This window comes from Botrytis deweyae (assembly GCF_014898535.1).
Source record: "Botrytis deweyae strain B1 chromosome Unknown BDEW_045, whole genome shotgun sequence".
Lineage (NCBI taxonomy): Eukaryota > Fungi > Ascomycota > Leotiomycetes > Helotiales > Sclerotiniaceae > Botrytis > Botrytis deweyae.
Genome location: NW_024066252.1, coordinates 182790 through 210181, shown reverse-complemented (window position 1 = coordinate 210181; position 27392 = coordinate 182790). Strand labels below are relative to the sequence as shown.

Genomic DNA, 27392 nt, shown 5'->3' with positions numbered 1-27392 from the left:
GATGAGAGTTGTACTCGTAACATCATCAGGCTGGTCATGATCACAGCCACCATTGTGAGTGATTCCAGTCATCTATTTTCCAGCATCCTGGCTGGATATTGATAACAAAATCGAACAAACCAGGTCAAATTGACACGGAAATCATGATTGGAATAGCCACCACCTTAGGTGACATGGTTCATAGCAATTCAACATAGTGTACATTGTACACTATACACTGTAGATAGTTCAAGGGATTCAATTGCAGAACTCTCCGAAGGATTATTGTTAAGAAAAAGGTGTTCTGCTTGAATCTGCTTAGATCTGCTCACTTCCCCGGCTTTGAAAACGGTGACCCCGGAGAGTACACGTCATTGGACGAGATATAAGATAATCTATAGATACCTAGATATTTTATATACCACAACATAGGAGGATTTGAAACATAAATTGTGTGATGGTTGGTGTTGATGCTGATGTTTGTCGTGATGATAATGTTGGATAGAACATAACACGACAGAGGGAAGGAATAAGGTTATGGAAATACATGTGATATCACGTGAATTTATGGATCATCCAACAACCAAAGCTGGCCAAGACTTTTAAGACTTGGCCTACGATTGTTCTAGCTACCTCACACACCCTCGCCTCTCTACCATAGGTATGTATGCGATGTTACAATGTGCAGGCCCTTCGTATATGCTTTAAGACTTCGACAAAATCTTCAATGCTTGGACTTTCACAAGAGCACTTAATTTGCTGAAAATAAAACAAATCTGCATGTTCTCTTCGCCACTTTCCTACTGTACCAAGGGTCCAAAGTTGTGGATTGTCCCATCCGTCCATCCATCTATCCATGTGGAGAGCTCTCCCAAGCTCCCAAGTTGCCACTGACAAGCTTTTATTGCTCGTCGAGATTGTCAAGGTCAAATAAGCAAGCCCTTGTTACCAAGAAATGATCTTCAAGTGATGGTTCTTACTCAGTACACCATTGGTATACGAGCTCGAGATAGGGTTAGCTTACTGTCACTGCAGCAGTGAATTCCTGAGCGGAGAGAATGATAGCACATCCGCATCTCCAACAACCGATATATTCTTAAACTCTCGAGACTCTCAGACTCTCAGACCTCGTGCTAGAGGATCAAGTTCTCCAGAAAATCTTCTTGTTAAGCCCAAGAAGCTTTGCCAGTCAATGATCAATGAGTAACCGCTCGGGACTACTTAGCATCGTCCCGCACACTTACATCATGCGAAACTTTAAAATGCCTCTCATGGCTCTTCAATTCCAAAAAGAACGATAGTACCGTAGATTTTAATTTTGGGCCAGATTTGATTCGATGATGGAAAGTATGTGTGCAATCCTGAAAAAGGGTCCTTCAGATCTTGAGCTTCGTACCCAGTCAATTGATCTTTTACAACAAATTTCTTTACAAAGTCGTAAGTATTAAACTTCACTGTTTCAGGTACCCCATCGATCCTCAATCAAACGATGTTTGAGAGCTAAAGCCCTATACTGCGTCGAATCAACCATCACTCTTCTGCATTGCCTACTGAAATCTGTTGGCAGATCATCATCCCGAGGGGAGACGAAGCAGTTGGAAATAGAGCTTTTACGATTGCGACTCTTTACGACAAAGATAATCAAAAGAAACACCATTATTGTGTGGAGATAAGCGTGATGAGCACTCAATGCGGATCGGTACATTCTCTCGCTGTCGAACATGTGGAGGGAAATATGAGGCGCAACAATAATGAAGAGACAACAGGCACAGAGTCGGTTCTGGCAGAGCTTGGGGCGGTTGATTTGCTCCGGCAAGACAGCAGGCCCTCCTTCATCGTTGATATGTCAATAGAAAACGAGATTTGTGCACTTCCTGTAGTCTTCACGAACGATGCTTTCAAGACTTACGCCAAATTTAAAAACATTGCTTCGTGGCTTTCAGGAAACTCATGCCAGGGCGGAAATGCATTTGTCAAATGGATACATACTCGACCCAGCAAGGCAGTCAATCAATATTGGTTCCGGCATCAAAGATGGTCCAAGGTTTTATTGGGAGATCGATGGTGTGTGGTTTCCGGGCATGAGATGGCATTTTCGAAATCAGTACAGGAAGATACCGATGCCAATCATTACAAGCATCTTCAATCGAGACCTGCACAAAATCGGATTTCTACAATTGGAAATTGGAAGCCGAATCCTAATTCTCGTTGCGAAGACCGCTATTCCATTATGATGTCACCCGGCTCACATAACTCAGCTGTAGCTGCTCACGCATATTTTACACCCTCTCTATCCTTTGAGACGCCGTTTGCCAAGTTCTTTTGCAGCAAAGATTGGTCTTCTACAGCTGTAGAGTCCATCTCGGAACAGCTCTTAGATATGACGAGTCTAATCTCCAACTTCAGCCAATTGTCTCCTATTGCCATGTTTATTATCGATGCAAAAGACGGAAGCTTATTATTCGCGAATGATGCCTGGTATGTTCAGCCTAGTTATTCATATTTCCTGATATCCTCATATATGCAGATGAGACGAATCATTTGACCTCAGATCGATAGCTAATATGGTTTGTATCAAGGACAAGAATCACAGGCGGTACAATAGAAGAGCATTCAAATCTAAGATGGCTCGACTGTTTGATTGATGAGGATAGAGAGTTTGTCGCGGAACAATGGCGTACCCTCATAAAAGAGAAATGTCCTGTCCACTTTCAAGGAAGGTGCAAAACACTCTGGAGACCTACAGTTCCAGATCCTGCCCTCTTTGGAGAGGACGAAGTCTACTACACGTGGGGCGAATGTAGTGCTGTCCCACGGCTCAATGACGAGGGGGACGTGGAGCATGTTGTTGGATGTCTTAGTGATGTCACACACATCAAATGGGCTGCCCGAGTACAGGAAAGAAGAGAAAACGAGGCATTGAAGGAGAAAAAAGAACGAGAAGAATTCATGAACATGACAAGTCATGAGTTGATGAACCCACTATCGGCCGTCGTCCAAGCAGCACACACCATGATCTCCAGTCTCGATGAGATCAATAAAGCTCTTTCTCATACTCATGACAACGTCCTTCATGATGACAATTCAAAGAGTTACGGGGAGATTAAGTCGAAGGTACGGCGCAATATCGCAATTGCGAAAATTATTCTAGCTTGTGGAGAGCATCAGCAAAAACTGATGGAGGATGCCCGTATGATGTCTAAATTGGACATCAATCTGTTTTCAATTTCACCAACTCGAACAGAGCCAATTTGTATTGTAGATACAGCTATGTCTATGCTCTCTGGAGAAACATCTAAGTTAGATATCAATATCCGACTTGAGGTGGACCCCTCCATGGAAGCTTTGAATTCGCAATGGCTTTGCTTCGATCCTTCAAGATTTCTACAACTACTCCTCAATCTCCTGACAAATGCCAACAAATACACAAAATCATCCGAAACCCGGAATGTAGTGGTGCGTCTTGGAGCCACAACTGGATCCCCTTACCATAAAGAGATCGGGCGAGAGATACAGTACATACCTCTTCGCACAGCACGAAACGACCCGACTTTGAAAGATGCGTCGGGAACAGGAGAGATAGTATACCTCCATTGCTCAATTACCGACACCGGTAAAGGACTGAGTGAAATGGAGAGGCAGACACTCTTTAAGAAATTTTCTCAAAAGTCTTTAAGCACGCATACGCAGTATGGCGATTCTAGTCTGGGATTATTCATCTGTAGGGAGCTTGCCGAGTTACAAGGAGGTGCAATTGGCATTGGATATACGGATTCTCAAGCAACGGGTAGCACTTTCGCTTTTTATATCAAGACACGGCGATCCGAATTCAAACCGGCGGGACTACCACTTGAGACGTCGGAGGAATCGTCTCAGCTGGATGGTCAATCTTCTATGGGCGACTTCGATGTAGAATCTGATACGGATGTTATTTCGATGTCTGAGCTGGACTTTTCAGAGTCTGAGATGACCGATGCCGAGGTTCTCAAGTATCGGGACAATGGACACATTCATAGTGCTAGCTTTCCCTAGTTTTAACAACATCAAGGATCGCAATGATGTATTTAAAATTTCAGTACTTATGCTTTCAATCACTAAGTTGATATCAATATTGAAATTTGTATGGATTTTGGTGAGGAGAAAGAAGTTGATGAGAAGGACGTAGATGGGAGTGTGAGGTTGAATCCTCAAGGGGCAGAGTTTGAGTAGAAATCTCGAGTGGAAGAATCGAATCAGGAGAATGTACTAGGAAAGAGACGAAGGCAATCACATGCTATGAACCTCTTCCTGAGGTAACATGGAGTTTGGAGACTTGATATCTAAGGCGGATTTTTGTTTTGAAAAATCTCGTAAGGGTATCTCTGGCTGTGTGAGATCATGCAATTGAATGAACGGACTAAGCAGTTTCAGGATGGAGAAGAATGACCAAAAAAATGCAATTATTACTCACCCTAAGATTTTTCGAGAATGGCCTTTCTTTATGCTAATGTATATGTTTCGAGAAGTAACAGTCCAAAGCGGTAAGAATCTCTTTGGGATAGCACGGCGCCTTACGAGCATACGCGAAGCATGTGCGATACTACTTGACACGTCGTCTCGATTTTTTTTTCAGGGGGACGTCGAATGGATTCGAAATCCGAATATCGATTTAGCCGCTCATGACAGTAAGGTGAAGATTACATGGATTCCAATGAACATATTTAAGAAGGACTCACATTTACTGGCAAGCGAAGTATTGATGGCTAGGCGCTCTACCCAATATTCAAGAACCGCTCATCCAAGAATCTCTCAATCTCCAAAGTTTACATGATCGATATCTTCCTATTATATCAGATCCCCTCTCTCTCCTGAAATCTCCTCCCATATAACCAACCCCCTGCAAAACCATCTCCCTCGTAACGAGTCACCATAAGTGGGCTATCGAAAAAAAATCACCACGACCACCTTCACAGCCGTGCAAACAAACAAGCCTAGATCGCATCGGCAGATCACCCTTTTAGGATATATATCCGACAGACTAGCCGAATCCACGACCTGTCATTTTCTGTTTTTAGGCTTCCTCTGCACACTCTCCACCAGACATCCAAAAAGATTTTCTCTGGAAATCATGTATTCTCAAGATCTCGAGTTGACGATCGTGAATACTTTATTTTGGATTTGATGGATCAGTAATGCGGGATTGTCATAAGTATATTCATATCTCCGCAAGCTCTAAATCGCCTCTAAGTCGATATCGATCAATCAATATCTCTGCGCGAATAATCTCACTCGGTTACAATGCCAAGTGTGAAAGGAAGAATTATCACTCCGTCTTATGTAGAAAGAGGCACAGCAGGGGAGTTTATAAGGCAGGAGTGGATGCGCCGAGAGTTACATTCAATAGCTAATTTCATGCTTAATTTAAGGTTATGTATGATTCACGTACACTGAGTTGATATTTATCCTTATTGTCGCGCAATCTCTTATTTTTGATATTGTTTTGCTGTTGTCGTTTTTATTGTTGCTGTTGGTTGTTGTTGTCGCTGTCGCTATCGCTGTTGTCGCATTCTCATTAGAATCTTCATTCGTCTCTCGTTAAATTTTTTTGGACAAGCGCACAAAAATAATTTGGAATAATTTACATGCACTGTTACCTGCTATTCAAAACCTAGTTGTCACTCACCAACCACGACATAAAAATTCAATTCGAGTTCGATACCATACAACCGCACAAATATGAGGTCTCTCCTCATACCCTGCCTCTTCTTGGCCCCAATCCTCGCAGCACCAGCACCTTACATTGTCACAAGTTACGTTGAAGTATCCGTATACACCTACATAGAAGCCGAAACCCTTCTCAGCACCACCTACACCGAGGAAGTCGAAACAATCACCCACGGAGTTGTTCCAAATGCGACTCCCGTCACAAATGCTATCGAAACACTCACTGACACAACCGCCTATGCACACGTTACCATTGTCGAAGTAGTTCTTCCACCCGGTAGCGGTTCCCGACCAACTTCCAGCTCTGATTACTATGCGACAACCACTGCTGTTCCAACCAGCTACGTGGTTCCAATCACCTACACCCCATACCCCAGCTGTACGGGCACCGCTCAGAACTGGACATATGTAACCAACGTCCCGATCTACATCCCCAGTATCGCCGCAAACGCTATTGAACCTTCGGTCTTCACCACTTCCGTATCAAAATATACCTACTACGATGATAGAGTGAGCGCCACGACATTCGTCAACGCCATTCTCAATCCCACCGATGTGGCCGCCGATACATTAGCCAGCGTTTCTGCAGACTACGAACCATATTCGATGAGTTACTGTTACACACCCACAACAACTTGCACCACTATTCTCTCAACCGCAACCTGTACTCCCACATGGAGATACCCCGACTATGATTCCACCCTGAGCGGTAGCGGTAGTTCTACATACTACGATTCGTACACCTGCGACGTGTATTGGTGCGGAGACCGCGCGATCCTGCTAATTATCATCTGTGTACCCGTCGGCTGGGTCGTGCTTTGGTTGCTCATTGGACTTTTCGAATCCTGGCTTTCGTTCAAGGGGATCATGTTGGGGTTGAATCGCAAACGAGGAGTGCCGTATGCGTGGTGTTGTATCTTGATGCTTTTCCTGTGTTGTACGGGACCCACGTATAGAGCGAAGAGTGCGGAGGAGCAGGCACGGTTGAAGGCGCAGTGGAAGGAGATGAGTGCGGGTAAGAAGTTGGCGTTGTGGTTTAAGTGGGGTTTCCGGTGGAAGTATCCGGATATGTTGGGGGAGGAACCGGAGAAAAATAAGAGAGCTTTTAGAGAGGGATGTTTGTAGATTTCTCTGTTTGCATTGGATTTCGTTTCGTATGCTGAAGTTGCTTCACTGCGTCGAATTCAATATATACATTGCTTTTACTCTCAATTCAGCAATCCAAGGTTATCATTTCAAAAGGGTAAGAAATGAGAGTTGCCTGGTTGGACGATAATTTTATGATGACGAAGTCGGTACATACCAAAACAGTTTAGATATAGATAGACTTAGTGTCTAATTTTTAATTTAATATGTGATCAACGCAACGTCACTATCCATTATATATTCAGAAGATTACCTAGCTCTGATTGCAGTATATCTTCCCTATCCCTTCTTCACCCCAGACATAGAGTTACCAAAGTATCATATATAAGGAAAGAACTCTCATTATACCGGTTGAAACACCCGATCTGTATCGTCTCCCAATTCAAAAATGAATCCCAAAACTCTCAAGTAAATATGCAAAATCCAGAACTCAAAAACAATATATGTAGTCCCGCGAGTAAGCAGTTCCTTCACCTACCTATCCTTCATACGCCGTGCACAATTCTCAACCATTTCATCACGTCGGGAAGCAGCATAATACAAAAGCGTTTCCTTCGTATAAATCATATCTAGATCGTTTTGTACTGAGGTAAAATTGATCCACAATTCCATGTACAAACCCATAACGGACTGCTACAAATTCCAAAGAAACTTTCCAGAATAGCCGCAAAAACTTCGAGGAGGTAAAGAAATGCAATACCACAAGCAAGATTATCTATAATCATCAATTGTCTCACATCTCGACACCTCGTCGTCGATATAAGTTATCACATCAAGCTTGCCTCAAATCCAAGAATCCAAGAATCTAAGGATTCTACACCACAATAATAAATCCAAGCTCCAATATCCATCCATTCATACACCTGACACTAACACAAAAGAACCGAGTAAGAAACCAAAATAGCACATCCCAAAAAATTACACTCCAACAGGAATCTCACTATCTCTCCACTCTCCATCCAACAAACATACTCTCCACGTGATCCTCCTCGCATTCGTTCACCAAAACAGTAAAGCGTCATCCCACTCCACTCATCCAATCACATCCCTGTATATATCTCCCACCAAGGTAGGTATCGTACTGGTATCGTAATAATCTTCTCAACGATGATCATCACATCACCAATTATCACTGTACGCGCAACAATATGCAGATAACTATCGTACATACTACATACTACCTACCCACTCCAGCCATAAATCGATCCGTGTAAGCTGACCTTATGCAAAACCCTAATCTAATAGGGAAATAAAGAAGTTGTTAGTGCGTCTACAGGGCTGAGTACCGGGTACCTACCTAGGGAGATGGCATTACTCGCAAGCTGGTTACATGTATGTCCGAAAAGGTAGGTGTATTGCGATAATGATTGTCTTGGGTATATATATGAGGAGGTATCTACAGAGATATCTCTCACCTCATACCTCAATCTCTTTACTTTATGATATCCAAGTGTTTGATCTTGTTGTGAATTCTTCCATTGATTTTTCATACTTGGGTATTTTAATGCATCATCACATCACAACATATCTTTCTTAACATTCCAACCTATCCATGTCTTTCATAATCGAAGGGGCAATCAAAGGCATTGCAGCTGGTATCGGTCTCGCATCCGAGAGTGTGCACGCGCATAAAGCGAAGAAAGCTGATAAATCTCAATCCCAATCTCAATCTCCACGAGCATCCAGTAACGAGGATTTTCAACTTCGATCAGCTAATTGCAATGCCTTGCGAATCTCGAATGAAGATTCTACGGCTGTAGCATCTGACATCTTGCATGAAGAAAACGATGAACACATCTGGGAATTGGATGCTGCACAAGATGAGCTTGCACCCGTCGAGACGCAACAAATTTCCCCCTCCGATCTCACGGTGCAAGGATCCGACGCAGAGACTCCAACCCCCCAAGGAAAAGAAAAACACACCGTCTTCATGAAAGTATTCGTCTCCCGTTTCATCGCCAGACACCCCGCCCCTCAATATCCACCCTCCCATCCCATCACCAACCGACTCCCCCTCCCCGTCATCCTCCCCCAACGCCGACCCAAAAGCCGATCTCGGGGTTTCATCCGCGCCTACGCTCCTCTCCTCCAAAACTGCGATATCCCCGAGAACATGTGGCTAGACTTCCTGCGTACATTTAACGAAGCAACGCAAGCCTCACCCTGGATCCAGTGCATCAATTTCGCCGGGCTAGCCGCGCATGGAGTAGCTCCCGGCGTTGCGATCGCTGTTCAAATAGCCATTGCAGTTGCTATCAAAGCTGCAAACGAGATACATTCTCGCCAACGAACAAACTCATTCCTTGACGCGATGAACAACCAATTCTTCCGTCCTCGTGGCCTTTATGCCTTGGTATTGACGTGGAATCCGGATGATGGCAATCACACAAGTATGGTGGATATGACATCCACAATTTCCAAATCAATTGATCCACAAACCGGAGAGTCGAAAACGAGGAACAAGTTCCATACGTCATCCGGAAATACATATGGTGATTTCGAGTTCTCTGAAGCTGCACCTCTGGTTTTCCCGGCTCTCAATGCGGCTTTAACACATGTGGGATCAGAAGGAGAAGAAAAACTCAAGGAGAAGTTGAAAAGAAAAGGGGATTTTGTATCCGATTACATGGATCGAAGAGCACGAGCACAATACGCGGCGCAGAATCCCAATAGCTTTTTATCGACCGGGCCAAAGGAGAAGTTTACGAGTCGGTATGCGGATCCGAATCATCCAGCTAGTAGTGGAAATCCATGGAGTTTGGTTACAGGTGGGAAGTTCAATCCACCGATGGGAAAAGACTTGATGGCTGCGAGGATGGGAGGACAGGGGTTTGGTGGACGCGGTGGACTTGGTGGACTTGGTGCTGTATTTGGCGGCGAGCGTTCCTACTTGAGCGGGAGACAAGCACAATCAGATGGCAGGATAGGTCTTCAGCGTGAGGGTAGTGGAGAACAGCAACAGCAGGGAAATAACCCAAGAGGAGGGAATAGATTAGGAGGACGACTTGGAGGGTTTGATGGGTTTGGTGGCCCTGATATCGTTACGAAAGGAGTTAAGAAGATTCTGGGTAACGTGAGTACTGCCCAATTCAACATCTTTAATCCGTGAAAATGGTTGCTAACAGATATCCCAGAATATTCTATATCTTGTGGTAGTGAACATGCCAAGCGATGAAGAAATCGCAACGGCTAGCGCGCAGATTAGAAGTTGGGGTGTTTGAGAACTTGTGACTATGGAATTGCATACGATATGCAGAAGTGATAATTGTGTGGGCCAAGACAGATGCAATTGAGAAGAAGAGCATATTTGGTTCAAAATTCGAATTCAATCTACCTAATCACAAACTATGGGAATTGACTTACCATTCAATGCAAGCCACATCACTTTTGTCTAAAAAGCTCATCCACATATCACGTGTAAATGGATACGTGGCGCAAGTATGTAAGACGTCAATGTACCCATGATCATATCATCTCACCACTAGAAAGATATGAATGAAAGTAAATTTGATTTGTTGCACATCTCATTGTTGCACCGAGTGATGGGATGAACTTGTCCTGCTAGGGTCTTGAACTGGCGGTGTAGTGATGCGGATTGATTGGGGATGAATGGTTCTAGTGGAGCTTGTGTAACATGCATGGCGATCCAGGTCTAGAACATGTCTTGGTCTCTCGAGCACGAGATAGAGATGTGTGATTTAGAAATAGTTCGCATTTCCAGCATAATCTCCCTTTGTGCCTGGGAATGCACCAACTGGTGTTCCATTGTTATCCTCATCAGAACTGTTTTCCTCTTCGTACGTATCTGCTCGATCTGGCGGAGCTCTCATGCTCTCAAGGACTTGATTGTCAAGGTTGGGAGGGTTGTAAGATTTTAGTGTATGCATTTCCCGTCCAGATGGTAGTGCTGAGATGAGCGTTCCAATAGAAGGTACGAGCTGTGTGCCAATCTGCGCTAGTCATTAGTATTCAGCAATGTAGAGAATGGAAGGGTGTAGCCTACAGTGTCGTTCATCTTCACCCATTTCTTCTCCAGCATTTCTAGAACTCTACCCTCCTCCGCCTTCCCTGCATCACTTCCCCAATCCTTCCCCTTTTCAACTCTACGGTCCTCTCTTTTCTCTGTCCATTCTTTCCTTAATCTTCCAAATCCCATCCCGGAGGATTTCTTTCCATCATCTCCCACCGATATGCCTAGCTCACTCAAGCCAGCTCTCAGCCATCCAATTCCATCACCTGTCTTCCCTCCTAACTCCGCATCCACTCCAAAAAATCTGCAAGCCTTTCCTCTTCCTACTCTTCGCAGGTCTTCAACGTATTTTAACAACTCAGCATCAACCTTTCCCTTTCCTCCATTGCCCATTCCACCTAGCATGGCTACAGCATTACCCGCATGATCGGCGGCCGCAAGACATAATCTTGCAAACAAATGAGCACGAACTTTGGGCATCTCAGGAGCCTTAATCATCCATTCTTTATCATTTTTGTTACGATCTTGTTGCACTGCTGCTGGATATGGATCATCTTTCAAAACCGCCAGTAATGTACTTTCGGCCAATGCTAAGCTACTGAGGGCACGAAAAACTGGGTTTGAAATATCAGGACAAGGGGGTGGAGAAGTAAGACTCGTTGAGCGAGAGAACAGATAGTTATGAATCGAACCAGCTGCTAGTAATTGCTCTGTAGCAGCTTTGATACATGAAGTTCTTTGTTCAGGTGATGGTGACGCTGTCGCAGATGAATAGAGTGGATGTAATGAGGATCTTGAAAGAAGAACGTGAGTGTAGGCTAGCGTTGAAAGAACGAAATATATTTCATATTCCAAGCTCTGGATTTTCAACCTTGGAATTTCTCTGCCTGGTATTGGCGGATCTGAAAGTGTTGGACGCCATTCTAGAGTTGGTGTTGAAGTGAGGATGATATCTATGTGTTCTGCTCCGGGATCAAATTGAGAGGATATGCCAGAGTCGATGGCTAAGAGATATGGGATGTAGTTGTTGAGTGCTTGGAGAATAGATGAAAGATTTGAAGATTGCTGTGAAGGACTAAGTCGTTTGTGCTTCTTCATCACATCACGAAGAACCCCTCTGTAAGTGCTTGCGGCTAAAGGTAGCGAGGGATGCGAGTCGCTTGTGAAATATGATGAGAACGAAAACGAAGATGTTGTGGGAAGCTCAAGTGGGAAGGGCATGATTGGATGTCTTAATGCGAATCAGTCGAATGCCTTTGGACGCTGCGTGAAGTTCAATACTACCACTACACGTGACTCTTTGAGACTTATAATGAGTGTTGTAAACAGTGGGACTCTTTGTTGTTGTTGTTGTTGTTGTTGTTGGAGAGTAGGTAGTTGTGTGATTATTGCCGACTTTCTTGGCCTCATCAATCTGTATTAAACGAATGAGGATATAAATTAGAAAATCAAGGAGGAAGAGGTGGTGGTGAGAGTGTCGTTTGAATGGTCGGATCGTCGTTTTGAATTTGGCGGGGCAATGATATTGAATGCATTCGTGGCATTTTGAGATGACCGTAGTAGCAATTTACCTGGGAGCCTGGTAGCTTGTCCCACCCTCGAGCCACCATATGTATTACTGATTGGAGTTTTTATTAACCTTATCAAATGCGACCAATTCATTTTCATCTACGTCATCTTTGTTACTAGAAAATGCTGCTTGTTAGACTGGGTAGACCACCACCAAGTAGGTACTAGGTAGGTAAAGAATGATATCCAAGAGTAGGTACATTCCTTCAAGCTATTCATTTCTTCGTCCTTGAGAACAATTGTCACCAAATCCTCAAAAATCATCGGTATTCGAAAATACATTGAATACTCTTCTCATATCAAAACCAAAGCTTCAATCCTCCGTTTACGCACTTCACCACCATGTCTGCTTCTCAGAATCAATCCTCACTCAACTCCACCCCCGCCGGTACAACTTTTGGCCCCAACTCCGGCGCACCATCATCCACAGCCACTCCTGGAATGTCAGTAGGATCGGCTACAGCAATGGGCCATGGCGATCATCCAAAAGATAACGCGGACGACAGCAATGCCAAATTGTCGAGTTCCAAGGTCGGACCTCAACAAGAGGATTTGGAGGGAGAACAAATGAGAGCAGCAGGTGAAGGAGATGTCATGGCTGCTCAATTCGACAAGAAGAACGCTGGATGGGGAGAGGAGGGTAGTTATACAAGTGATCTCGACAGACAAAAGGCAGAGCAGAAGGAGGCTAGAGAGAAGATCAAGAGTCAACGAGAGCAAGGCATTGATGTAGATGGAGGTGCAGGTGGAAGACTCCAAAACGAAGGGTTGGGATCCGTTTGAGGCGAAAAATGAAGACCTGAATTAAAACCTTTTAATCATTTCAGTGGTTTCTCCCCTCAGGTTTATCGTCGCTCTTTCTGCAAAATGTAATTTGCCACGATCCCACCTTGTCATATGGTCGTGCATTAAATCTGTCAAACAACCCAAACTCCGTCGCCATGCCCGAAATTCAAAGTAGCCATTCCCTTATGATATTAAAACTCCATATTCTCCATAACTTGATCCCCGACAGAACTCAGAGCTGAGGATGCCTCTCTAGTGGAAGGTGTTTCCTCAATCTGCTTTGGTATTGGTTTCATCCGATCTGCCCACTCTTTCACACTTGTAATCTCTCCTCCCTCGACTTTCACTATTCGAGGCTCAGCAGGTCTTCCTAACAACGTGCCATGATATCGTGAATCCTCATCGGTTGTGTTGTGCTTCTTTTTAAGAGCTATCTTCTTTTAGTTCTCATTCACAACCACAAAAATCAATGAAGAAATAAGGAGAGCATACCAGTCAGATAATCTTCCCCTCCATCTGCTAAAGCAATCCTCCTAATCTCTTTATTCCCTTCCCCCATGGCCCAGGCTATAAATCCTTCTACACCTCTCATATCTTCTTCGCCATAGAATTCCTGTTCTTCTATTGCTTTCTCTGGCATAAGAGCTCCGCAATCTTGCATGGCCATTCGTACATCTGAAATCGTTATGTCGAGATCCGCATGGTTTAGATCGGCATGCGCTGCTGTTGATTGCGCGAGTATGTACATGTAACGAGCAGCTAGATCGGTTATGGTATCAAGAACTGAGGATCGCGTTGAGTGATAACCGGCTGCGCGGAGGATATGTAAAATACATGGTCGAAGGAGGGCATGATGAAGAGCTTGAGGTGTTGCCATCTTAAGTTTTTCGATTTTGAATGACGAAAAGGTCGGGATCAAGGTGCGGAGAGACTAGATATTATCATGGTTGCATGTCGCAGAAATTATATAGTTGATTAAATAGAAAGTCTCTTGTATTTCACCGTAAAGCGCAAAAGGTGAATGCGAATTCCCATTTGTCGCATAAGTAAAATGGAAAACGCGGTTGCGCGATTGTGCGGTCGGGTCTCCGTATAATTCTCGAACCGGAGCTCCTTCCATTCCATTTGATCAGTCCAACATCTTAAATTCTTGGATTCCTAAAACTACGACAGACTACGAATAAACTCTTGTTTTGCGATTTTTACAAAATTTCACTCCCACCAATCTTGCGACACGAATAACCTATTTTCGAAAAGAGCGCACAACTACGAGGATAAACCGCCAATATGAGCGGCCCATTCAAGCTAAAGTTGAGTCTCAAGACAAATGGAGGAATGAATGCATCACCAGGACCTTCTACACCTACCACACCATCAGTTTCCACACCAGGCGGATCCAAACCAAAAATAAAGATCAGCAGTAAACCTGCGGGATCACCCCCTCTTCCATCTGCGTCTAGCTCATCGCAACCAAAACCTACAAAAGCAGGTCGAGCTCCTAAACCCACACAAAAGCTCGCAGATTCGCGCAAGAGAGTTAAGAAAGAAGACGACAGTAGCGATGAAACTATCTCTGTTATACCAAGGAAGCCGAATCTTCACAATGAACCTGCGAAGAAGAAAGTCAAGATTAGTATCAAGCCAAAAACACCTTCTATGGCTGGGATCAATCATGGACTTCCAAAGACACCGGTTATGATGAAGGCTAAAATTAAGGGCAAACCACCGAAAAGACCTCTTGGAGAAGGCTATGATTCTGAAGCCAGTGATACGGAGAAAGATCCTTCTATCGAAGAAGCGTTTATCTTTCGAATGATTCCCGGTGACGATTGTGACTACCTACGAACATGCATCGCCGAGAAAAAAATGGGTATCAATCCAAAAGTTGGAGGTGCAGATGTGCAAATGAAATTCTTTCATGCTGAAGGTAGACGAGCTGCTGTTATTATCCGTGGAAATGTCTATGCTGCTACTCTTGTCGACTTGCCATGTATCGTTGAAGGAATGAAGAGTTGGGATAAAAGAGGATGGTATAAAAGTGCGGATATCTGTCAAATGCTTTGGATTTATCAAAGGGTCGAGAATGAAGATGAGGCTAAAATTGCTCCTTTGCCCTCAATTATCGATCCACAAACTTTTCAATATCCACATGGTCTCACTGCTCCAATGCATTTGGCACGAAAACGACGTTTCAGAAAACGTATCAGTAGAACTGCGATCGAAGCTGTAGAGGAAGCTGTTGAGAAACTTCTCGAAGATGATCGAAAGGCTGTATCTTCAGAATACAAAGTTATCTCCCCAGAAAGAGAACAAAGTAGTCAAGTATTCAGTCCAGGAAGTTATGGTGATGAAGGAGAAGATCAGTATTCCGAAGATGAAGATGCTGAAGGAGAAGCTGATGATGGTGGTTACTTCTCTCAAATTAACAACGGCGATGCTGCCGCATCTGGGGATGAAATTGGTGGGGATCTCGAAGCTGATCTCGCAGCAGAGATGGAAGCCGAATTGGAAGCAGGGGCAGGCTTTGAAGATATTGCTGCTACCCCTATGTCTATGTCAGGTGTCGCGGCCACTCCTATGCTACTAGGCGAGACCCCAGCTCCCAACGAAGAAGATGATAGCGGTGATGAATCAATTGAAGATGGGGAGAGTGGAGATGAAGGAAGTGAAGCGGATGATGTTGATGACGATGAAAAAGCACGCTTGGCCCAGCTCCAAGAAGCCAAAGAAGATATCGTGGATTTGGAGAAGCAGATCGAAGGCCTCCAAGCACAATTGGCTGCTCAGAACAATCCAATTCTACGCAGGAGAATCGAGGATAAATCGAGAAAGCTCAAGGCTGAGTTGGAGATCAAGAAATCTTCGATTGGGGAGGCAGAAGATGATTAGATACTTTTTAAAGGTCACTAGGTATTGGGTTCATGTACATTTAGGCGTTTTCACAGAATATGGGGCGGGACCTAAACATTATTCGGCGCTGGCTGGTTGTCTCTGCTTGGGTTGGACAATTGGCGTTGGGTCATTTTGAAATGGATGGACAGCTCAAAAGCATAGTCTCAATTCGGAGTTTGAGCTGGGTGGCATTGTATGGTGGCATGCTGCAACGGTGCATTTAATGTCAGGAAAATGACGAGCTACTACCAAACGGGTAGCGTCATGAATACCACAAACATGTTGGTCGACATAATGATAGATGCCTTATAATACAGATTCTTGTCTATAGTATCCTTACACAGATGTGATACAATTTTACATCTTCCCTCGTCTCTTAGTGCCCAATCTTCATGGGTCTAGCTGTGTCAGTTGCATGTGTCTTCTTGACTTGAGCATCTCCCATCTGCTTTATACTTTCTACAACATGCCATCCCACATGAAGACTCCTTATTGAGCAGTACTTCAACATCAAAGCTCTCAAAGCTCTCAAACAGTGCCCCAAGAATTGAGCCCAATCCGCACCCCATTGCCCCAAAGGAGTACATCGACTTTCCAACCTATCCACAACCTCAAATTTACATTCCCTTCAAGTAATTACCCTCCTTAATCTTCGCGCGACGCTCCTTCCTCATCGCCTTTACCAAATCTCCTCGTTGCTCTAATGCGGCTTCGCCTTCACTAGACAAATCGACCGATTGTTGCTGCAGGGGAACCTTTACTTCGAGCAGAGAGGTGTCGCCCGAGAGAAGCGCGCGTTCTTCTGCCTTTCTGCGGGCTTTGGCAGCAGCACGACGAAGCTTTTTAGATTTTGCTAGAGAGGGTATTAGTCAATTTGGATGCAATTGGGAATGAGGGAAAGGAAGCGTGGATGAATAGGAATGAAGGAATGGGATGAATAGGTTAGAAAACATACAAAATTCATCGCCTCCCGCCGCGGCACCCCCATCAGCAGCTTTCTTCTCGTCTAAACAGTGCCATAACCATTCTGGGTATTCTTCTTCTTTTAAAGCGACGGGGTCGTCTCTTCCTTTGAGGAAGTTGAGACCTTGGAGGATGGTGCCCGCGGGGATGCTGGATGTAGGTAGGGGAGTTGATTTTTTGGTGGGGGGAAGATGGGAGGAGATTCCTTGGGCGGCGGGCGAGGGGGAGAGGGGGGTTGAGAAGGGTTGGGCTGCGCCGGTGGAGGTTGCGGTTGGAGGGCCGGCGGTGCGAGGTGAGGAGGGGGTGGATGTTGGGGGGGTGGAGGTGAGGAAGGCTGTGTGCGAGAAGAGACGGGTTTGTTGGGTGAGAGGGAGCGATCGACGGGTCAGACAGCGTGAACAAATCATTTTGAGGGAGAATTGGCTGTGTAGGTGAGATCTGGTGGGTTTATTTCTTGTGCTGGTGTATATGGAGATTTATTTTCTTGGGATAACTACGGGTACCTGGATGGACCGGGTGTGCTGCTGATATCAAATTCTTTGGTGGGGTGCTGGGTGCTGGGTGGATATGTAATGGAAATGGATCATCTATTTTGCTGTGTCCATATTAGGATTGAGAATCACATGGAGAAATATTCATGTAAATAATTGAATCCTCTCTGAACTATTACTCTGATATTTCTTGAGGCAAGTAAAAGATGTGATATTTTCGGAAGTCCATACCATGTCAAAGTACCTACATATTGGCTATGTCATTCTCATACATCAAAATCACAAGTTTAGGGAAATAGACTGGTTGTACAAATGTTTCATATTTACAGTCCCATTAGTAGACCTTTCTCAGGTCTCTATTTTTGGGTCAAATGCTCTGAAGCTTCCTGGATTCTGGTATATATTCAGTGTCTGATTCCAAATATCCAGCCTGCCTGAAGCCGCACTGAGCTCATTCAAGCATAACCCTCCACCCAGCATGACATCGCTCTCGCCCTCTTCTCACTATTGATCCTCCCCTCGCCCAGTAAAGTCCTCATAATATATATATTAAGCCTTGTTGAAATGGTTTTGTTGCTCGAACAGGTAACCTTTAATCTTGGACTCCTTCAATAACTCGAAATAACGATCTGAGAGAAAGGATTAGCCCCAAGATCTATAAAAAGTTCCTCCTGGGAAGCCAGTTGTTTTTGGGGGGTTGAAGGAACTGATTCCCATTCAAAAAATCTGTAGATTATTCCGGTTTCATAGTATTAATCCTCACCTCTTAATGCACCACATTTTTCCAAATGATTAACCCCCTCCTTGTAATAACATTTTCCCAATTCCTCTCTGACCAAACGCGCCATCATGCTCTTGACCCATTGTTCTCTTATAATCGCATCTTGTGCTTGCTTCAATCGTGCTGTATCATCATAATCGACACCATCGAAAGTTGGAGGGACCGTAGGTTTCTTCGCGAGGAATGCGGCAGATTCGGGAGTTGGTGCCATTGTACAGAAATTGAATAATGGGTATGAGGAGGGTTATAGGATCAATGGGTATATGGTCGATCGAGTATTGTGGATCCAATAGTAGAGTTGAGGTGGTCGACGTCTTTCACAAATGCGTTTGTAATGAAGCTATTTTGATTGTTTGAGCTCAACAACGAAGGTCACGATTTATTATGGGTCGGGTGAAATTTAGTGAATGAGCAAGACTTGCCGAACTTGCTTTGGTTCCTTCACTGCCCGAGACTGCTCGAAATGCTTAACTAATCACTCGAACTGATAGACCCACTCCCTCGAGACCCTGAATCCACTCTCCAGATAAAAACCTTTTATCACTCTAGCGCAATTGAAAAAAATTCTCGATAAGAGCTTTTCTTCAAACCTACTTAAACTTTTCACTCTCCCAAGTTTTCAATTTTTCTTCTTCAATCATACATCCTTTTTCAACTCAATACTTGTATCGATTCATCAGTTTTTTGATTAAAAGATAGCAATTTCTTCATATCCTTCTTCAAAAACACTCAATTACTTCAACTTCTTCAAGAAGTAAATCATTCATAATGGCAAAGACCAAGGATACCAAGGTTGCTAAGGCTTCCAAGAAGACTGAGGTCAAACTACCACTCTCAACTGTCAAGAATGCGGCAGTTGTTAAACCATCTCAATCAACAAAAGCTAAATCTAAACAGACCGCAAAGGCTACTGCCACCAAGGCCGCCAAGCCAGCTCCAAAGCCAGTCAAGAAGGCTGCCACACCATCCTCCGACAGCGAATCTGGTTCCGACTCGGATTCTTCTGAATCTGAGGAGGAGAAGCCAGCACCAAAGGCCACCAAGGCTAAGGCTAACGGAAAGGCTGCTAAGGTCGAGAAGAAAGAGGTAGAATCATCCTCCTCTGACTCCTCATCTTCGTCTGAATCCGAAGATGATTCCTCATCATCTGAATCCGAAACTGACTCTAAACCCGCCGCAAAGACTACCAAGAAGGCTGCTGCTTCTGAGAGCGAAGATAGTGACGACTCAAGCGACTCCGAATCCGAGGAGGAGGCTAAGCCAGTTGTTGCTGCTGCCAAGAAGGTTCAAAAGGTTGTCGATGCCGGTAAGGCAAAGGTCAACGGTGCTGCTAAGGCAGTTGCCAAGGCTACTGTAAGTAATATCAATCCTTCCAACAAGCCTATCGTAACTTGAACTGCATGCTAATATCTTTATAGGAGGACTCTGATGACTCCGATAGCTCTGACTCCTCCGAGGAAGAAGAGAAGAAGGAATCTGGATCTGACTCTGACTCTTCCGATTCCGACAGCGAGTCTGCCAGCGAGGCTGAGGCCGAAGCACCATCCAAGAAGCGTAAGGCCGAGGATGAGCCAGAGGCTTCCACCAAGAAGTCCAAGACTGAGGAGACTGTTGAGGATAACGGAAGCAAGAACTTGTTCGTTGGTAACTTGAGCTGGAACATTGATGACGAGTGGCTCTACCGCGAGTTCGAGGAGTTCGGTGAGATCAGTGGTGCTCGTGTTATCAGCGACAAGGCTACTGGACGCTCCAAGGGTTTCGGATACGTTGAGTTCGTCAAGTCAAGTGATGCTGCTGCCGCTCTTGCTGCCAAGAAGGGTGCTCTCATTGATGGTCGTGAGGCCAACGTTGACTTCTCCACTCCCCGTGACACCACCGCACCAAGAGAGCGTGCTAACAACCGTGCTGCTCAATTCGGTGATGCCAAGAACCCACCTTCCGACACCCTTTTCCTCGGTAACCTTTCCTTCGATGCCGATGAGAACGTTGTTGGTGAGGCTTTCGGTGAGCACGGCACTGTTGTCAACGTCAGACTCCCAACTGACCAGTAAGTTAATCCTCGTCACATACTCATCTACACATACTAATAATCACTAGGGAAACTGGCAACCCCAAGGGTTTCGGATATGTTACCTTCGGTTCCGTTGAGGATGCTACTGCCGCTTATGATGCTATGATGGGTGCTGATATTGCTGGCCGTCCAGTCAGACTTGACTATGCTACTCCTCGTCCAGAGCGCAGTGAGGGTGGTGGCTTCGGTGGCCGTGGTGGTGGACGTGGCGGTGGTGGACGTGGTGGCGGACGTGGAGGTGGACGTGGTGGCTTCGGTGACCGTGGAGGACGTGGTGGTGCTCGTGGTGGTGCCCGTGGAGGTCGTGGAGGCAGCACTAACCGTGGTGGCTTCGGTGACTTCAAGGGAAAGAAGATGTCTTTCGAATAAGCTGTTGATATCATATGAGGGTTTCCATTGTCTGTCCGTACTTTGTCACATGTTGAGTATTCTTTTTGAAGATGCTTTCATGTTGATATGTGGGTCGTTGGCTTTGTGGGTTGTGGGCTCTTGACTCTACTCCTTATGGAGAATGTGGCTATTGAGACATATCTTCTGCTTTCTCTGGATCGTTTCATTGGAAGAGAAGTTTACAACTTGTGGGCTTGATTTACGTGGTCGTCGGCTTGTGGCTGTCCCTTTGAGCTTTTTGATCGTTTTCATAGGGGCGTTTAGGTAAAAACATTGTGGTCTATGGCTTTGAACATATTAAGAGGTTGGGTATGATCCTTTCTTGTATCTTTGGATATCTTGAGAGGGGACCGAACTTTATGTGGGCTTTCCGAGGGCATGATGTAAAAATTCTTTCATTGGTTGGGTGGAATGGTTTATGACAAATATTACCCGGTTCTTTGCGAAACGTCTCGCTAGACCAACTGTATTATATGGTGAGTATTTTGCAACTAGTATCTTCCCCTGCTGTTGCTGTCTTATTTTACAACTCAAATACAATAATACTTTACAATATCTTTTGTTCATCTTGGTTTGTGAGATGTGAAATGTGAGATGTGAACTGTGAACCTGTCCCAACGTCTTTTGCAGACTATAGATTTGCTTCATCATCCACCAGAAGACCGTTGACGTTCTATTGGGCATCTGCGGTTGGCTAATGCCCGGTTTATCGATAGTATCAAAGACCAAGTAGATTAAAATCTGAGTTCTCAAATATGATCGAAATGCCATTCTTTTCATCTCTGTCTCGTTTCATTCATCTACTGTCTCTTTTAGATATACATAGCTGTTCCTATCATCTTTCTCCTCTCTCATTCTTCTCGCCCTCTCCTCCCTCCGCCCTCCTCTTTCATCACGTTCAGATCTTTCTTTCCTCATAAGTGTCAATCCTTGGCAATGAATGATGGTATACAGAAATTATGTTGTTTTTAACATTAAGTATTGAGGTTAGGAAGTCAATTGGGGATAGAAAGATGCTGAAAACTTGAAGTCGTTTGTTTGAAGTCGTTCATTTGGAGGTTTCTTGTTTGTGTTGGAATTTTGTTGGAATTTTGTTGGTTGGGAAAGGGGAGGAGGGAGAGGAGGGGAAGGAGGGGAAGGAAAGAGGGGGGGAGAAGGGGAGAAGAGGAAAAGGGGAAAGACGAAATGCTTTGAGACCTTTCGGGGTTTCTTGGAGGAAAAGATTACTTGTCCATTCTGAGGTTTCCTGAGATGATGAGACCAAGAATACTACTTACTTATTGGCTATCTAGTATTTAACTCCATGGCCAAACACTTCAAAGATCATGAGTAGTTGTCATTATTTTTTTAGAATACCCGATTATCAAGGTTGTTCATTCCAGTTTTTTTTCTTCATATTTGATGTTTTTGATTTTGTTTAGAAGAATCTATCAAGGCCAGTCAGTCAGTCTTTTTTGGAAGGCTGAGTCAAAAGTTTGGTACATTTCTTCATTGATATCAATCCAGATTCAATTCTATATGTTTTACTTCAGAAACTAAAGCATCTCAACAAGTTTTCATTTTGGGAAATATTCAATGTCTCCAAAAGGATTGTTTGCATGTCAATGATTGGGGTTTTGTTCTCGAATACTGGAATGCCTTGACAATTTTTATAAGATCAGATATACATTTTACCTATTTCTTGAAGAAGAAGAAGAAGAAGAAAAAGAAGAAGAAAAAGAAGAAGAAGAAGAAGAAGAAGAAGAAGAAGACAAGCTGAGTGTCTGAGTATCTGTCAACTGAACAATCTATTTTGTTCAAGTTAAACCTTGGAAATTTCGACTATAATTATTGAGGCTTGGTATTGTAAAGATGGTGAGATTTATTGTCAAGTTAGGTGAATTTGACTGGCAGATTGATCGAATCTTTAAGATTGCCCTTCTTTAAGACAAAGTCTTTCATTGATGATGCAACTCCCACTTAAAGTCATGTAACCCCTCACCACAGAAGGAGACAGATAGAACCAATTAATCTGGAAGGCAAGAAAGCATCAAACCGAGAACATTATCTGTGGGGAATCAACCCAGCCAGTCTCACAAGACCCCAAACTGAATTAGACTACTTGAACTGGCTTACTACATACTGCCTACTTTAAAATCAGTACGACCATTCATATTTCCAGAAATGATCTTGACTTGATTTTGTCCCCTTCCGAAGTCTCCCATTTCTATTTCAAACAAGGTGTCCTCGGCCATTTCAACTTCTCTTTCCCGACCGTTTGCACTTGCCTTCTTCCTCAAATTCTCGTCAGACTCACTACCCAATCTTTTTCTCGCATTCACAATCGAAAAGGATCTGCTATTGCTTTTTGAATGTGTAGTTAGTCGCGTGAATAACTTCGGTGATAGAACGGACTCGACAATTGAAAAGTTGGGAAAGTAGTGGGAGGTAAACTTGGCAAGTGTGGGCATGCAGGAGCAAATTATCCTCATGCACATTTCTACCAGGCTGATTAAGGAGTAAGAAAGTCCTGGCTATAAATGGACGAGGCAAAACGAAGTATACTTACGCGCACATAATAACAGGAATAGAGTCCCAAGCTGAATCAATAGTAGTAACCCTGTGGTGGCATAATCCGTGGTTAACGAAACGATCGCTTCATTAAGTAAGATCTTATAATGAAATTTTCAATATTTAATATTGTATTGAAAATTGTTTCTAAAGTATTAATATAATTAATCTTATATTTATATATAATAAGAAAAATTTACTTTGATAGGATTTAGAGAAATTTTCGAAAATTCTAATTTAAAATTATTTTCATGTAAAAAAGTTTAGTTATATTGAATTCGATTAATAATTAATGGAATTTGAATATATATATATATATTAGAATTATTTAAATAGTATATTCTATATTATGTGATATAGTAGTAAAGCTTTTGATTAAAGAATAAATCGAAAGTGAAGTGATTTGTGAACAGATCCCTCTTTAGACTTTCGACTAATGCCTTTAGCTTCTATGCTTGCTCTCTCCTGCTTGCTCGCTCCCTTTCGTTTACCTTTCCTACAATTCTAATATTCAATGCTTGAAATCTCTAAGACTCTTTAGGACCTTTATTTTTTTTGATCTTTTATAAATGTTAATAATAAACGATTACTGTTTTGAACTGGAAATATTTGTTGTTAACGAATTGATTATTTCGTTAGTAACGAAAGAAATATTAATATAATAATTTACGTATTAAATATTTATATAGGAATTTATATTGATATTTTTTTTATGCCTAGGTGTTAATTTTGTTACTATAGGGTAAGGCGCGTTTTGTAGTAGATGCTCAGTGATGAGGCTATACAAGCGCTAATTGAAGTCAGTCTCTCCTTCAAATATCTCGGTGTATATATCGCTTGAATAGATAAATAAATAAAAATCTTTGAAGGAGGCCTTACAAACATATCATAGTCCCGTAATAAAAACTATGAGAACTCCAATCTTCCTCTTTGGACTTAACTTCAGTCCCGAGACTCCTGCAATTGGTATGATGAAGGTATAAATATCAACAATGAAACTTGTCACTGAGATTGGAACACTAATTTTTAAAACTGCCATCTCTCGAGGGTCTTGATACATTTCTAGCCAGTTTTCACCTGGATGAGGTACGAGAAGAATGGTCTGAGCTAGAGTGAAGCCAAGGAAAACAAGAATTGTGACAACCATTCCAAAGTATATCATGTATCGCAGGATGCGGTTGGGTGAGAACAAAGTGAGATAGAACAATAGGAAAGTGAGTTTGGCTATGCCGAGTGTGACAGTCGAGAGCCAGTTCTCGGTGATCAAAGTCTGATATTGGACAAACAGATTAGCTTGGAAGGCAAGTTGAAATGTTAGAATTATATCAAGTGGGCTATCACTTACCCATCCTAACCAGGGGTTAACAATTTGTAGAACTGATGTATCGTAGCCGTGACGACCGAATTTCCCAACCTTTATACCTATTGGAAGTTAAATAGGTCAGACATCAAGCCGACATTCAAGTATAGAGAGGAAAAAGGGAAAAGGACCAGGAGTCGGTACCTAGAACCTGATTGATGTAATGAACAACTAGACATATCTATGTAAGATTGGTGATCATATTAGCTTCTTCAATCTCCAATCACTTGGTATAGTTTGAAGGCAAAAATTAGATCTATTACTGTTGAAGCAAAACATAATGCTGTATCTCCTAGACCACCAGCTAGCAGCGCCGGATATAGTTTATGTATTAAGCAAGAACATTAATAACTTTATAGATAATATTATATATAAAGATTGACATTTAATGAAAAAATAATAATTAGTATATTAATTATATTTCTTTAATTTTTTATTTACAAAATAATGCGTAAACGATTTTATAAATATTACATTTCATTTTAGAAAATGAGAGATATGTTACGATCACATACTAGAGTATATCATAGAGGTCAAATTACTAGAATAAGAAAGTTAAAGAGGAAAGAGACCCTTTAAGGGATCTCTTTATCTCTTATATAATAATAATCGCCTAGTTCAAGCTAGCCTTGAACTTAGCTGTGATGAGTCATCACGTATATCACGTGATATTCATCACAAGATATTTATAAGTGATTTTTATATAACATCACTTCTAAATAGATATTAAATTAAAAACTCAATATTTATTAAAAAGAAAAAGACTAAATAAAACATTATATAAAGAATTAGATTTACTATTTATATTCATCAAAATAATAAGTGTGAAATAATTATTCAAAAAAAAAAACGTATTAAAATGAATCTCAGAATCCTAACGTTTTGATTGGTCAATAAGTGCTCATTAAGCGACGGCGCCGCTAGCTAGCAGTCTAGGGGATAGCATGCTAAAGGACTTACACTTATCAACCAAGTTGGTACCAACACTATCATATCATGCATGCATGCATGCAACCATACACTACCCATTTTAATCCCTGTGCTGTCAGCCTTTCGGTCAATTCGAACCCGTGTTTGTTTTGGGAAACTCATTCATGTTTGTTCTGTTCTTCAAACTTTCAAGCTTCCACTGAATCTTGATGCACTGAGCTGGCCGTAAATTTAAACACGATCATAACGAAATATGACATCCCATGCTTATGACCATTTCAGGTGCAAATCATCTCAAAGCTGCAGCTTCTGTTCAATTGCCGATGGATCAGAATACGTGGCGCCTGGTCTCCAGGCTTCAATTAAAGAAAACATCTTGACAGAAGCTGGCCGTGGATCATCATTCAGTGGCAGAATTTGGTATTATAATGGTACGTCGTGAATCTTTTATACCCATGCGAATTTATCACCTCAAGTCTGATGACTCTGGTCTTCCTCAATAATTGGCCCCTTCAATTTGATCACCTCCCTTCTTAACATTTAATCGGGCAGGTTGGAAATCTGTGAATCTACGCGCGTTGCTAAAACCCTCGGTCTTTGCGGCATCGACTGCGATCTTTTTTGGTCAGATAGGTGAGTAAGCCCAGTTCTTCACGTACCCTTTCATACGCTCACTTGTTCCGTTACTCATTGTCATTTTGCCCTTTCAAGCTCGCGAGCAAGATTTCGCCTCGTCGCTGATCCGATATGCTCTCGATATGGAGCTTTCTGACAACACGCAACAATATGTGCCCGTTTTTATCGCTCCGTAAGTAGACTCTACAACCTCTGAATGCGCACGAATTGACTTGGAAGAACCGTCCATTTCATCGTTACTAGAAATGAGCGCGCAAAGCATAGATTAATCCAGCGACTAGCTCTCGCATTAGAGCAAGCAGAAGAAGAAAAACTGGTCTGTAACCCCATATTTCACAAAGAAAGCTGCTAATCGTATTTAGCCCAAATTCTTGCGGACCGCAATTGTTGCTCCTGGTAAAGAACAGGTCAAGTCTTCGGTTGTCGCTGAAGCAATTCTGTCTGCATGGCTCAAGCTATCAAATCAGGCTTTACTTGTTAGTGATTCTAAAACAAAAATATACCAGACAGTCATGTACTGACGAGGATATGTAGATTCTTACTCACACAATTGTACAAGCCTGTGTGCAACTGGATCTTGAATCGCTACGTCGAGAGATTGGAGACCCTAAGTTGCGCACATATGAAGGTCTGAATAATCTACCTTTGCTGCATAGGGTTTTGGAAGAATCTTTAGAGAACTATTGTGAGTACGCATTTTTGTAAGGACGTGCCCCTCGCATTTCTGATAAGAATTTTAACGCCTGCAACAGTCGATAATCTGAGAGATGTGGATAGGCAAGAGGCTACAGTCGCAAATTCAGCCAATTTCCTTCAGGATTTCTCTCCTCCTCATCACATTGGGGAAGATTGGCCATCAAAGTGGGTAACATCTCGGATTCATTGCTACATTAAACTGACATGTACCACAGTGTAGCAGATGCTAGAGCTTCCATACTCTTGACGTCAAAAATTACGCTTGCTTACCTTCTAGCTGTGTTGAACATTCAGGTTGACCAAGAGACGACTTCGAGATTCAAAAACCTCGATCAAAGTTTGTTGTTACACCACGTCAAGGTTGCTGTACGTGTCCGGAACTATGTGGAGGAGGATTATTTCTAGTCCGAAAAGGATAGTAAGCTAAATATTTGGGGAGTTTGTAATAAACAGTTTGATTTTTAATATCCACCCATCAA

At 43.0% G+C, this 27392-nt stretch overlaps 13 protein-coding genes across 13 annotated transcripts; 8 read left to right on the top strand and 5 right to left on the bottom strand.

Annotated features, from left to right (window-relative positions):
- The first annotated feature begins 806 nt into the window (after positions 1 to 806).
- EAE98_011218 (uncharacterized protein) lies at positions 807 to 4414 on the top strand. The gene is made up of 3 exons (XM_038958840.1): positions 807 to 1416; positions 1547 to 2457; positions 2559 to 4414. Exons 2-3 carry the CDS (start codon positions 1658 to 1660, stop codon positions 4009 to 4011), a joined length of 2253 nt encoding a protein of 750 aa, XP_038804844.1. The 5' UTR covers positions 807 to 1416; positions 1547 to 1657; the 3' UTR covers positions 4012 to 4414.
- A 1280-nt stretch (positions 4415 to 5694) lies between these two features.
- On the top strand, positions 5695 to 6807 carry EAE98_011217 (uncharacterized protein; the record flags this gene model as incomplete). The annotated part of the gene is made up of 1 exon (XM_038958839.1): positions 5695 to 6807. One exon carries the CDS (start codon positions 5695 to 5697, stop codon positions 6805 to 6807), a length of 1113 nt encoding a protein of 370 aa, XP_038804843.1.
- Positions 6808 to 8259: 1452 nt separating this feature from the next.
- On the top strand, positions 8260 to 10131 carry EAE98_011216 (uncharacterized protein). Its single transcript, XM_038958838.1, has 2 exons — positions 8260 to 9901; positions 9963 to 10131. The coding sequence occupies exons 1-2, from the start codon at positions 8381 to 8383 to the stop codon at positions 10047 to 10049; spliced, it is 1608 nt and encodes a 535-aa protein (XP_038804842.1). The 5' UTR covers positions 8260 to 8380; the 3' UTR covers positions 10050 to 10131.
- Positions 10132 to 10526: 395 nt separating this feature from the next.
- On the bottom strand, positions 10527 to 12019 carry EAE98_011215 (uncharacterized protein; the record flags this gene model as incomplete). The annotated part of the gene is made up of 2 exons (XM_038958837.1): positions 10527 to 10778; positions 10832 to 12019. The coding sequence occupies 2 exons, from the start codon at positions 12017 to 12019 to the stop codon at positions 10527 to 10529; spliced, it is 1440 nt and encodes a 479-aa protein (XP_038804841.1).
- Positions 12020 to 12709: 690 nt separating this feature from the next.
- EAE98_011214 (uncharacterized protein) lies at positions 12710 to 13150 on the top strand (the record flags this gene model as incomplete). Its single annotated transcript, XM_038958836.1, has 1 exon — positions 12710 to 13150. One exon carries the CDS (start codon positions 12710 to 12712, stop codon positions 13148 to 13150), a length of 441 nt encoding a protein of 146 aa, XP_038804840.1.
- Positions 13151 to 13344: 194 nt separating this feature from the next.
- On the bottom strand, positions 13345 to 14176 carry EAE98_011213 (uncharacterized protein; the record flags this gene model as incomplete). The annotated part of the gene is made up of 2 exons (XM_038958835.1): positions 13646 to 14176; positions 13345 to 13583 (listed from the first exon to the last, which is right to left on the bottom strand). The coding sequence occupies exons 1-2, from the start codon at positions 14028 to 14030 to the stop codon at positions 13345 to 13347; spliced, it is 624 nt and encodes a 207-aa protein (XP_038804839.1). The 5' UTR covers positions 14031 to 14176.
- A 264-nt stretch (positions 14177 to 14440) lies between these two features.
- On the top strand, positions 14441 to 16042 carry EAE98_011212 (uncharacterized protein; the record flags this gene model as incomplete). Its single annotated transcript, XM_038958834.1, has 1 exon — positions 14441 to 16042. One exon carries the CDS (start codon positions 14441 to 14443, stop codon positions 16040 to 16042), a length of 1602 nt encoding a protein of 533 aa, XP_038804838.1.
- Positions 16043 to 16662: 620 nt separating this feature from the next.
- EAE98_011211 (uncharacterized protein) lies at positions 16663 to 17415 on the bottom strand (the record flags this gene model as incomplete). Its single annotated transcript, XM_038958833.1, has 2 exons — positions 16663 to 16898; positions 17001 to 17415. The coding sequence occupies 2 exons, from the start codon at positions 17413 to 17415 to the stop codon at positions 16663 to 16665; spliced, it is 651 nt and encodes a 216-aa protein (XP_038804837.1).
- Positions 17416 to 18048: 633 nt separating this feature from the next.
- On the bottom strand, positions 18049 to 18491 carry EAE98_011210 (uncharacterized protein; the record flags this gene model as incomplete). The annotated part of the gene is made up of 2 exons (XM_038958832.1): positions 18049 to 18128; positions 18263 to 18491. 2 exons carry the CDS (start codon positions 18489 to 18491, stop codon positions 18049 to 18051), a joined length of 309 nt encoding a protein of 102 aa, XP_038804836.1.
- A 557-nt stretch (positions 18492 to 19048) lies between these two features.
- EAE98_011209 (uncharacterized protein) lies at positions 19049 to 20720 on the top strand (the record flags this gene model as incomplete). The annotated part of the gene is made up of 5 exons (XM_038958831.1): positions 19049 to 19099; positions 19178 to 19366; positions 19463 to 19633; positions 19699 to 20327; positions 20378 to 20720. 5 exons carry the CDS (start codon positions 19049 to 19051, stop codon positions 20718 to 20720), a joined length of 1383 nt encoding a protein of 460 aa, XP_038804835.1.
- Positions 20721 to 22066: 1346 nt separating this feature from the next.
- EAE98_011208 (uncharacterized protein) lies at positions 22067 to 22500 on the top strand (the record flags this gene model as incomplete). The annotated part of the gene is made up of 2 exons (XM_038958830.1): positions 22067 to 22070; positions 22274 to 22500. The coding sequence occupies 2 exons, from the start codon at positions 22067 to 22069 to the stop codon at positions 22498 to 22500; spliced, it is 231 nt and encodes a 76-aa protein (XP_038804834.1).
- A 1677-nt stretch (positions 22501 to 24177) lies between these two features.
- Positions 24178 to 24830, bottom strand: EAE98_011207 (uncharacterized protein; the record flags this gene model as incomplete). Its single annotated transcript, XM_038958829.1, has 3 exons — positions 24178 to 24561; positions 24637 to 24713; positions 24824 to 24830. The coding sequence occupies 3 exons, from the start codon at positions 24828 to 24830 to the stop codon at positions 24178 to 24180; spliced, it is 468 nt and encodes a 155-aa protein (XP_038804833.1).
- A 1004-nt stretch (positions 24831 to 25834) lies between these two features.
- On the top strand, positions 25835 to 27318 carry EAE98_011206 (uncharacterized protein; the record flags this gene model as incomplete). Its single annotated transcript, XM_038958828.1, has 8 exons — positions 25835 to 26012; positions 26134 to 26214; positions 26293 to 26389; positions 26437 to 26533; positions 26580 to 26693; positions 26752 to 26902; positions 26970 to 27078; positions 27129 to 27318. The coding sequence occupies 8 exons, from the start codon at positions 25835 to 25837 to the stop codon at positions 27316 to 27318; spliced, it is 1017 nt and encodes a 338-aa protein (XP_038804832.1).
- Between the last annotated feature and the right edge of the window lie 74 nt (positions 27319 to 27392).